Source organism: Babylonia areolata, chromosome 21 (genome assembly GCF_041734735.1).
Source record: "Babylonia areolata isolate BAREFJ2019XMU chromosome 21, ASM4173473v1, whole genome shotgun sequence".
In the NCBI taxonomy this organism is placed as follows: domain Eukaryota; kingdom Metazoa; phylum Mollusca; class Gastropoda; order Neogastropoda; family Buccinidae; genus Babylonia; species Babylonia areolata.
In genome coordinates, this window is record NC_134896.1 from 7,865,942 (window position 1) to 7,878,095 (window position 12,154).

At 48.3% G+C, this 12,154-nt stretch overlaps 1 protein-coding gene across 2 annotated transcripts in view; it reads left to right on the forward strand.

The window, feature by feature from the left end:
* The window catches only part of LOC143296536 (dipeptidyl-peptidase 5-like), a 38,060-nt gene that overhangs the window by 17,949 nt on the left and 7,957 nt on the right, over nt 1-12,154 (forward strand). The window contains exons 7-11 of one of the 2 annotated variants that reach the window (XM_076608553.1): nt 230-552; nt 2,702-2,736; nt 4,611-4,730; nt 8,748-8,944; nt 10,629-10,710. In XM_076608553.1, the coding sequence (XP_076464668.1) occupies nt 230-552; nt 2,702-2,736; nt 4,611-4,730; nt 8,748-8,944; nt 10,629-10,710 (757 nt within the window). Of the gene's footprint in view, nt 1-229; nt 553-2,701; nt 2,737-4,575; nt 4,731-8,747; nt 8,945-10,628; nt 10,711-12,154 lie in introns of both variants that reach the window. The other variant, XM_076608554.1, reaches the window with a different exon arrangement.

Genomic DNA, 12,154 nt, shown 5'->3' on the forward strand with positions numbered 1-12,154 from the left:
CTTATTCTCCTTCTTCTTGTTCTTGTTCTTCTCCTTCTCCTTCTTCTTGTTCTTCTCCTCCTTCTTCTTATTCTTCTCCTTCTCCTTCTTCTTGTTATTCTCCTTCTTGTTCTTCTTCTTGGTTATTTGTCTATATACTGCAGCTCAGGGCACTTTACAGTAAAGAAAAAGTTTCAAATTGCATGAACCACTCATGACCACACTCTCTGTCTCTCTCTCTTGCTGACAGAGCCAGGTGATCAAGCGAGCCATGACCATGGACGTGGACCCAGGGTACCTCAGCACCCAGCCCCAGTTCATCCAGTGGACGACGGCTGGGGGCGCCACCAGCCACGGCATCTTCTTCCCGCCTGCCAACAAGGACTTCCAGGCCCCGGAGGGCAGTCGTCCCCCCTTGCTGGTCAGGGCCCACGGCGGTCCCACGGGGCACTATTTTGCCGACCTTGACCTCAAGCTGCAGTACTTCACCAGCCGGGGTTTCGCCGTTCTCCTTGTGAACTACCGGGGCAGCACCGGCCATGGCCGAACCTACCGCCACCTGCTTCGGAAAATGTCAGTTGGGTCGTGTGTGTTTGTTTGTTCTTTTGTTGAACGTCTGTCTGTGTAGGACGTAGGGTGTGTATTATTTCAAGTTGCCTGTGTGAAGCCCCAGATGGATGTGATGATTGGGGCAATGTGTGTGAGGTGAGTCAGGAATGTTTGTGATTCCAGGTGGCAAGGATGTGATCACAGGTGGTGGATACAGAGATGTCATGGAGATAATACTACAGACAGATGAAAAACTAATCTGTTTCCTCCCACCCTCCTCCCAACAATCAGTTTGAAGACAGACCCTGAAGATGAGCATAGCATGATTTGTCCAATATTCTCTCTGCCAATCAGCTTTTTTTTTTTTTTTCAAAATTTCAACAGAATTATAACAACCCTTTTTGGTGCCACTATATCAAAGTGCAAGACCAACGGAGAGGAGCTTTCTCTGTTGAAGAAGCTGTGGAACACATCTCAGAAAAAATTGAGAAGATTGTTGAGAAAAAAAATCTGGGTACTACCAGATCAGATGTTAGAGTGCATCATTCAAGGTGAACTGTCTGCCAACCGTATGTCCACATTTATCATGACAGAATGATTGACCTCGCCGTATGTCCACATTTATCATGACAGAATGATTGACCTCGCCGTATGTCCACATTTATCATGACAGAATGATTGACCTCGCCGTATGTCCACATTTATCATGACAGAATGATTGACCTCGCCGTATGTCCACATTTATCATGACAGAATGATTGACCTCGCCGTATGTCCACATTTCTCATGACAGAATGATTGACCTCGCCGTATGTCCACATTTCTCATGACAGAATGATTGACCTCGCCGTATGTCCACATTTCTCATGACAGAATGATTGACCTCGCCGTATGTCCACATTTATCATGACAGAATGATTGACCTCGCCGTATGTCCACATTTATCATGACAGAATGATTGACCTCGCCGTATGTCCACATTTCTCATGACAGAATGATTGACCTCGCCGTATGTCCACATTTCTCATGACAGAATGATTGACCTCGCCGTATGTCCACATTTATCATGACAGAATGATTGACCTCGCCGTATGTCCACATTTATCATGACAGAATGATTGACCTCGAAAGGCATGTGAAGTTGAATCGCCATCATGCATTGGGCAGTTTTGCTACACTAAGCGTTATGTTGGTGTGCTACTGATCACTTGTGTTAACTACAGACATGATCCATTTTGTTACTGACAAGTCTTCCTGGGGATTTTCAGGTCTGGTTGAATTATGCTGTCAAAGACTGTATGTTTGTTCACAAAACGAGTATACATGTGTACAAGCTCACGCAAAATTAATCGCATGTTTTCTTTTAAAACAAAAGGACATCATAGTAGCAGTAGGCTCACCAGTCTGATATACTGACTATGACTGGATGCCATAAAAACAAAATATATTTCGAATGTGACTTGCATTTGTGGCATTGAAATTACCTCCGTGCATATCATCCATAAATGTGAACAGTTAAAACCATATTTGTGTTTGAAATAGTTCAGAGTTTCATTGGAGCCTTATTGGCTCTTTGTTGTAATTCTTCTGGTTGACTAGTTCATTTATTTTATTTTATTTATATTCTTTTTTTTTTCTTTTTTTTTTAAATAATTTTTTTATGCTAACTGAGGAAAGAGAAACAGGGGAAGTAGTGATGATTTAAGGCATGGGTGGGGCGGGGGAGATGATGAATTTTCATCTAAAATCACAACTGTGGATAGACGTTCAGCAAAAGAACGAACGAAGGAACACACACAGGCTTTGTCTTTCTCTAGCTGTAGTCCTTCTTTTGGACTGAGTGGCTGCATGTAGAACAGCATGTTCCTTGTTTATCTGTTATTCTTGTTGGTAAAGAGTCTACCTGGTCTTGTAACACAGATGGGTGGTGTGCTGATTGCATGTACAACATGGAGGACTGCTGTACAGGTGTGTCTTGTCTTGTAAGGTAGATGGGTGGTGTGTTGATTGCAGGTGGGGGGTGTACGACATGGAGGACTGCTGTACAGGTGTGTCTTGTCTTGTAAGGTAGATGGGTGGTGTGCTGATTGCAGGTGGGGGGTGTACGACATGGAGGACTGCTGTACAGGTGTGTCTTGTCTTGTAAGGTAGATGCGTGGTGTGTTGATTGCAGGTGGGGGGTGTATGACATGGAGGACTGCTGTACAGGTGTGTCTTGTCTTGTAAGGTAGATGGGTGGTGTGTTGATTGCAGGTGGGGTGTGTACGACATGGAGAACTGCTGTACAGGTGTGTCTTGTCTTGTAAGGTAGATGGGTGGTGTGCTGATTGCAGGTGGGGGGTGTACGACATGGAGGACTGCTGTACAGGTGTGTCTTGTCTTGTAAGGTAGATGGGTGGTGTGCTGATTGCAGGTGGGGGTGTGTATGACATGGAGGACTGCTGTACAGGTGTGTCTTGTCTTGTAACACAGATGGGTGGTGTGTTGATTGCAGGTGGGGGGGGGGGGGTGTACGACATGGAGGACTGCTGTACAGGTGTGTTTTGTCTTGTAACAAAGATGGGTGGTGTGTTGATTGCAGGTGGGGGGGGGGGTGTACGATATGGAGGACTGCTGTACAGGTGTGTCTTGTCTTGTAATACAGATGGGTGGTGTGTTGATTGCAGGTGGGGGGGGGGGGGTGTACGATATGGAGGACTGCTGTACAGGTGTGTCTTGTCTTGTAACAAAGATGGGTGGTGTGTTGATTGCAGGTGGGGGGGGGGTGTACGATATGGAGGACTGCTGTACAGGTGTGTCTTGTCTTGTAAGTACAGATGGGTGGTGTGCTGATTGCAGGTGGGGTGTGTACAACATGGAGGACTGCTGTACAGGTGTGTCTTGTCTTGTAAGGTAGATGGGTGGTGTGCTGATTGCAGGTGGGGGCGTGTACGACATGGAGGACTGCTGTACAGGTGTGTCTTGTCTTGTAAGGTAGATGGGTGGTGTGCTGATTGCAGGTGGGGTGTGTACAACATGGAGGACTGCTGTACAGGTGTGTCTTGTCTTGTAAGGTAGATGGGTGGTGTGCTGATTGCAGGTGGGGTGTGTACGACATGGAGGACTGCTGTACAGGTGTGTCTTGTCTTGTAAGGTAGATGGGTGGTGTGTTGATTGCAGGTGGGGGGGGGGTGTACGACATGGAGGACTGCTGTACAGGTGTGTCTTGTCTTGTAAGGTAGATGGGTGGTGTGTTGATTGCAGGTGGGGGGGTGTACGACATGGAGGACTGCTGTACAGGTGTGTTTTGTCTTGTAACAAAGATGGGTGGTGTGCTGATTGCAGGTGGGGCGTGTACGACATGGAGGACTGCTGTACAGGTGTGTCTTGTCTTGTAAGGTAGATGGGTGGTGTGTTGATTGCAGGTGGGGGGTGTACGACATGGAGGACTGCTGTACAGGTGTGTCTTGTCTTGTAACACAGATGGGTGGTGTGTTGATTGCAGGTGGGGTGTGTACGATATGGAGGACTGCTGTACAGGTGTGTCTTGTCTTGTAAGGTAGATGGGTGGTGTGCTGATTGCAGGTGGGGGGTGTACGACATGGAGGACTGCTGTACAGGTGTGTCTTGTCTTTTAAGGTAGATGGGTGGTGTGTTGATTGCAGGTGGGGGCGTGTACGACATGGAGGACTGCTGTACAGGTGTGTCTTGTCTTGTAAGGTAGATGGGTGGTGTGTTGATTGCAGGTGGGGGGTGTACGACATGGAGGACTGCTGTACAGGTGTGTCTTGTCTTGTAAGGTAGATGCGTGGTGTGTTGATTGCAGGTGGGGGTGTGTACAACATGGAGGACTGCTGTACAGGTGTGTCTTGTCTTGTAAGGTAGATGGGTGGTGTGCTGATTGCAGGTGGGGCGTGTACGACATGGAGGACTGCTGTACAGGTGTGTCTTGTCTTGTAAGGTAGATGGGTGGTGTGCTGATTGCAGGTGGGGGTGTGTACGACATGGAGGACTGCTGTACAGGTGTGTCTTGTCTTGTAAGGTAGATGGGTGGTGTGTTGATTGCAGGTGGGGGGTGTACGACATGGAGGACTGCTGTACAGCTGTGTCTCACCTGGCCCAGGAAGGCAAGGTGGATCCGACCAAGGCCTGCATTGATGGAGGATCTGCCGGGGGCTACACCACACTGGCCTGCCTCACCTTTAAGGACACCTTTAAGGCCGGTCTGTCTGTCTACTGCTTCTTCTTCTTCTTTATTCCTTCTTCTTCTGTTTCTTCTGCTTCTTTGTCTTTTTCTGCTGCTTCTTTGTCTTCGTTTCTTCTTCCTTGTTCTTCCTTCTTCTTCTTCTTCTTCTGTTTCTTCTTCTTCTTCTTCTGTTTCTTCTGCTTCTTCCTTCTTCTTCTTCCTTCTTCTTCTTCTGTTTCTTCTTCTTCTTCCTTCTTCTTCTTCTTCCTTCTTCTTCTTCTTCCTTCTTCTTCTTCTGTTTCTTCTGCTTCTTCCTTCTTCTTCTTCTTCCTTCTTCTTCTTCTGTTTCTTCTTCTTCCTTCTTCTTCTTCCTTCTTCTTCTTCTGTTTCTTCTTCTTCCTTCTTCTTCTTCTGTTTCTTCTTCTTCCTTCTTCTTCTTCTTCTGTTTCTTCTTCTTCTTCTGTTTCTTCTTCTTCTTTTTCTTCCCCTTCATTTGTGGGCTGCAACTCCCACATTCACTCATGTCAGAGTGGGCTTTTAGGTGTTTAACATGACTGTTTTCACCCCGCTGTGTTGGCAGCCGTGCTCCCTTTTGGGGCTGTGCATTCAGGTGTGCTCTTTTTTTCCATAACCCACTGAACGCTGACATGGATCGCAGGATCTTTTGCATGCATATTTGATCTTTTGCATGCTTATACACACGAGGTAGGTTCAGGCGCTAGCAGGTCTGCACATATGTTGACTTGGGAGAGGAGAAAGACGTCCACTTTTAACCCACCTGTATCAGGTGTGCCAAACCCGAGGATCAAACTCAAGAAACTCGGACAGGAATCCAGCACTGTAACAATTCAGCCACCACTCCCCTCAGACTTTGTCTGTTGATGCTTTCACAGCGAACACTGGACAGTGAATATGTGGGGGGAAAAGTCACCTCTTCTCCTCCTTCTTCTTCTTCTGCGTTCGTGGACTGCAACTCCCACGTTCACTCGTATGCACATGAGTGGGCTTTTACGTGTATGACCGTTTTTACCCCGCCATGTAGGCAGTCATACTCCGCTTTCGGGAGTGTGCATGCTGGGTATATTCTTGTTTCCATAACCCATCGAACGCTGACATGGATTACAGGATCTTTTACGTGCGCATTTGATCTTCTGCTTGCGTATACACACGAAGGGGGCTCAGGCACTAGCAGGTCTGCACATATGTTGACCTGGGAGATCGGAAAAATCTCCACCCTTTACCCACCAGGCGCCATCGCGATTCGAACCCGGGACCCTCAGATTGAGGGTCCAACGCTTTAACCACTCGGCTATTGCGCCCGTCGAAAAAATCACCAATGCTTTGAAGAAATAGGGCTGTGTGGGAAGAGCGAAGAAACGAAACAGCTATCAGTTAAGCCCAGGATTTGATTCTTCGGTGCGGTTTGTAAGAAGCTGTTCAGGGTAATTAATGACAATGATGATAATGATCGACCATCCTTACAGGTCACTGTTCTTGTGCTCAGTGCAGGACACAATGCATTTTATAACAGTGTTTTAATGGCAAACATGTCTGTTCTCATGTGGTCACACATGACTGCAAAGACAGAACACCCACATACACATGCAGTATTTCCACCAGTGACATATCTCCAGCAAAGAAACAGCACCCACATACACATGCAGTATTTCCACCAGTGACATATCTCCAGCAAAGACACAGCACCCACATACACATGCAGTATTTCCACCAGTGAACACCCACATACACATGCAGTATTTCCACCAGTGAACACCCACATACGCATGCAGTATTTCCACCAGTGACATATCTCCAGCAAAGACACAACACCCACATACACATGCAGTATTTCCACCAGTGAACACCCACATACACATGCAGTATTTCCACCAGTGAACACCCACATACACATGCAGTATTTCCACCAGTGACATATCTTCTGCAAAGACAACACCCACATACACATGCAGTATTTCCACCAGTGACATATCTCCTGCAAAGGCAGAACACCCACATACACATTTGTATTTGTATTTCTTTTTATCACAACAGATTTCTCTGTGTGAAATTCTGGCTGCTCTCCCTAGGTAGAGCGCATCGCTATACTACAGCGCCACCCTTTTTTTTTTTTCCTGCATGTTGTTTTATTTGTTTTTCCTATCGAAGTGGATTTTTCTACAGAATTTTGCCAGGAACAACCCTTTTGTTGCTGTGGGTTCTTTTACGTGCGCTAAGTGCATGCTGCACACGGGACCTCGGTTTATCATCTCATCTGAATGCTAGTGTCCAGACCACCACTCAAGGTCTAGTGGAGGGGGAGAAAACATCGGCGGCTGAGCCGTGATTCGAACCAGTGCGCTCAGATTCTCTCGCTTCCAAGGAGGACACGTTATCTCTAGGCCTTCTTCTTCTTCTGCGTTCACTCGTATGCACACGAGTGGGCTTTTATGCGTATGACCGTTTTTACCGCGCCATGTAGGCAGCCATACTCTGTTTTCGGGGGTGTGCATGCTGGGTATGTTCTTATTTCCATATTCCACCGAACGCTGACATGGATTACTGGATCTTTAACGTGCGTATTTGATCTTCTGCTTGCATATACACACGAAGGGGGTCCAGGCACTAGCAGGTCTGCACATATGTTGACCTGGGAGATCGTAAAAATCTCCACCATGCGCCGTCACCGTGATTCGAACCCGGGACCCTCAGATTGACAGTCCAACGCTTTAACCACTCGGCTATTGCGCCCGTCATCTCTAGGCCATCATTCCACTCCACATGCAGTATTTCCACCAGTGACGTGTCTCCTGCACTGTTACCTGACCCTGTTCTGAGTTGCATGGTCCAGGCAATGTCCGGCTGTCCAAGTTTGGCGCCATGGCAAGAGTCGGTCAGATGCTGGACTTCTGATCCAGTGATCAGGGTTTGAGGCTCTGTTTCAGCATGGTGCTGTGTCCTTGGGGAAAAGGCACTTTACTCTGATGTTCCTCACACCGGAGTATGGCTGCCTACATGGCAGGGTAAAAACGGTCATACACGTAGAAGCCCACTCGTGTGCATACGAGTGAACGCAGAAGTTCCTCACACCACCCAGGTGTGAATGGGTACCTGACTTTAGCTGGGGAAGGTGAAAATGACGGAAGGAGACGACTGGGCCCCACCTTCCTGTACCGAGCCCTAGACACAGTGGATGTGAATTCACTGCCTTCCTGTGCCGAGCCCTGGACACAGTGGATGTGAATTCACTGCCTTCCTGTACCTAGCCCTAGACACAGTGGATATGAATTCACTGCCTTCCTGTACCTAGCCCTAGACACAGTGGATATGAATTCACTGCCTTCCTGTACCGAGCCCTAGACACAGTGGATGTGAATTCACTGCCTTCCTGTACCGAGCCCTAGACACAGTGGATATGAATTCACTGCCTTCCTATACCAAGCCGTAGACACAGTGGATATAAATTCACTGCCTTCCAGTGCCGAGCCCTAGACACAGTGGCTGTGGATTCACTGCCTTCCTGTACTGAGCCCTAGACACAGTGGCTGTGGATTCACTGCCTTCCTGTACTGAGCCCTAGACACAGTGGATGTGGATTCACTGCCTTTCTATGACGAGCCCTAGACACAGTGGATGTGGATTCACTGCCCCGATGACTTTAAAGGCTGTGGGACCTTTAACCTTAACTTTTTTTCAAAGCTTGGCGATGGTTGTCATCGCTATAAAAATCTGTTAGACACACAACACAGCACAACACAACACAATGCACATGCACACATGCACGCACGCACGCACACGCGCGCACACACACACACACACGCATGCACACACGCACGCACGCACGCACGCACACACACACACACATACTCACAATCACACACACACACACGCACACACGCACACACACACACACACACACATACTCACAATCACACACACACACACGCACACACGCACGCATGCACGCACACACACACACGCACACACACACACACACACACACACACACACACACACACACACACACCCCACAGAGAACTGCTGTGCTGTCTGTCAGGGGCAAGTCACTACGGCATAGGGGACCTGGAGGCCCTGATGAAGGACACCCACAAGTTTGAGAGCCGCTACCTGGACAGACTGCTGCTGCCCCTGGACGACCCCAGCTGCAAGGCGCTGCTCACATCCCGCTCCCCCATCCACCACACCCAGGGTCTAAGCTGCCCCATCGCTCTCTTCCAGGGAGACCAGGACAAGGTGGGGGAACATTGTGGGTTGGGTTGGGTTGTGTCGCATTTTGTGGTGTTGCATTGCGTTTTGTTGTGCTGTGTTGTGTCGCATTTTGTGGTGTTGCATTGCATTTTGTTGTGCTGTGTCGTGTCGCATTTTGCGGTGTTGCATTGCGTTTTGTTGTGCTGTGTTGTGTCGCATTTTGTGGTGTTGCATTGCGTTTTGTTGTGCTGTGTTGTGTCGCAGTTTGTGGTGTTGCATTGCGTTTTGTTGTGCTGTGTTGTGTCGCATTTTGCGGTGTTGCATTGCGTTTTGTTGTGCTGTGTTGTGTCGCAGTTTGTGGTGTTGCATTGCGTTTTGTTGTGCTGTGTTGTGTTGTGATGTACTGTATTGTGTTTTAATTTGTTGTGTTGTATCTTTTGTGTTTGTTTATGTTGTGTTGTATTGCATTGTGCACTCTGGTGTGTTGTACTGACAATGGATGTGGATTAGTAAAGTCATAATATTTCATGCAGCAATGGAGCCCTTGATGCAGAAGTGACGCTGCGCATCGCCAAGGCCAGCTCCGCCTTTGGCAGACTCAACAACAGGTTGTGGAACAACAGAGGCATCAGGCTCAGCACCAAAATCAAAACCTACTGAGCTGTTGTGCTGACCACCTTGTTGTACTGCTGTGAAACATGGATGACATATTGCCCTTACATTCAACAACTTGAGCAGTTTCACCAGAGATGCATACGAAAGATCCTCAGCATAAAGTGGCAAGACACGGTCTCCAACCTCCAGGTCCTAGAGAGGAGCGGCCTGCCCAGCATTGAAAGCCTGCTGATCCAGTGCCAGCTACGCTGGACAGGACATGTTGTCCGCATGACAGACAGCAGGATCCCGAAGATGTTCTTGTATGGCCAGCTGAAGGAAGGCCACCGCGAACTTGGAAGACCCTGCAAGCGCTTCAAGGACACCTTGAAGACAAACCTCAAAGCCTGTGACATAGACATTGCTTCCTTGGAAACTTATGCCCTTGACTGCTCTCGCTGGAGGATGCTGTGCTCTAGTGGCATAAAGACGTTTGAAAACAAGAGAACGCTGGCCATTAAGGAGAAGCGTGAACAAAGGAAGCAGGGCTTAACTTCTGGAGATGTTTTCCCTTGCAACACCTGTGGGAAGTGCTGCGCATCCAGAATCGGCCTCTTCTCCCATATGAGGACACACACCGACAAATAAGCCTGCCTGCCTACTCATCTGTCTGTCCGATGGGAGACTCCATCAATATTTCAAGGTTCACACAATATACTCACAAGACTTTGATGATTATGATTTTTTGCTCACCCAAAGCAAAAAGAATCCAGAATCTAAGGAAATTGAACTCCACAAAAAAGATCCCCAGTGTTGAACACATTGTCTGTGACATTGTCAGGATTACTGCTTGCATTCAGTTGGGCCACCAGCAAAGTGAGAGCTGTATGATTTTAATGGTTTTCTCCACTGCAGTGGGCTTGGTCTTTTGTGAAGTGCTATTCCTCTCAACCCTCAGGAGGAAAGATGCACTTGGTCCTTTGATGCTGCAGACAGGGGGGCTGTTTGGCCTTTGGTGACCATCCCAACACTGATTGTTCTAAAGGCCTGGGCTGAAAGAGTGTAACTTAGGCAAGACACTCTCCTCTTCAAGCAAATTTTGGTCCAAGTTGTTCTTTGTTGATGTGGTGGGCAGGTGGTACCCCCGAACCAGGCGGAGATGATGTATGAAGCAGTGAAGAAGAAAGGACTGCCCTGCATGCTGGTCATGTTTGAAGGTTGGTATCTTCACCACTGTGTGTGTGTGTGTGGTCCTGAAGGTTGGTATCTTCACCACTGTGTGTGTGTGTGTGTGTGTGTGGTCCTGAAGGTTGATATCTTCACCACTGTGTGTGGTCCTGAAGGTTGATATCTTCACCACTGTGTGTGGTCCTGAAGGTTGATATCTTCACCACTGTGTGTGGTCCTGAAGGTTGATATCTTCACCACTGTGTGTGGTCCTGAAGGTTGATATCTTCACCAGTGTGTGTGTGTGGTCCTGAAGGTTGGTATCTTCACCACTGTGTGTGTGTGTGTGTGTGGTCCTGAAGGTTGATATCTTCACCAGTGTGTGTGTGTGGTCCTGAAGGTTGGTATCTTCACCACTGTGTGTGTGTGTGTGGTCCTGAAGGTTGATATCTTCACCACTGTGTGTGTGTGTGTGTGTGGTCCTGAAGGTTGGTATCTTCACCACTGTGTGTGTGTGTGTGGTCCTGAAGGTTGGTATCTTCACCAGTGTGTGTGTGGTCCTGAAGGTTGATATCTTCACCAGTGTGTGTGTGTGGTCCTGAAGGTTGATATCTTCACCAGTGTGTGTGTGTGGTCCTGAAGGTTGGTATCTTCACCACTGTGTGTGTGGTCCTGAAGGTTGGTATCTTCACCACTGTGTGTGGGGGGGGCCTCTAAGAGGCAAGGGCAAGATTGAAAAGATGCATGTGACCAGCCGCTGTGACAAAGTGGTTAGCATCGCGGACTGATGGCTGGGAGGACGCGGGTTCGAATCCCAGCGGAGGTGGGTTTTTCGGCCCGTGGCCGGCTCCTACCCAGAGTTGAGTGTGCTGTGGGCTTAAATGGGGAGACTGAGACCACAAAGTCGAGTGTCATCCACTTAAGGATGCGTCTTTGGGTGCGTTGCTCAAATTACTTGACCAACACTGCATGTGTCTGTATCTCTTGGGCCTGGTTAACACCGGGATATCAGTATGACAGGAAGCGTAGAGTACAGCCTTGTCACGCAGTCCCAAACAAAAATGGACCTCCATAGCAACATCGTCATCCTCTTCCTCCTCCTCCTCCATCATCATCAATATAAACAAAACAGTCTCAAAGTCTGTTGCCTTTCATACCCTGCTCTCAAGGTGACCTCAGTTTTGATACCCCTCCACTTCTGTGCTTGGAGTGAGTCCTGTCAGTGTCTTCAGTGTCGGCAGATTCATGGGGGGGCTGTTGTTTGCGGGATGTGGTGGCGGTCTCCACTCTGGGAGGGACGCTCACTCAGTCTGGCTCCGTGACTAAGCCATTATTGTCGTTAGTAGGGGGCTTAGTAGGTGGTGTCCTAAGTATGTTGAATCAGAACAGGCACCACTACACCACCGAAGTGACTCAGCAGCAGTGCAGGGTCTCCTCTGGTGTGTGGCCTCCTGGTGACCTAACATCGATGGTTCCCTGCGGACTGCCAATCCT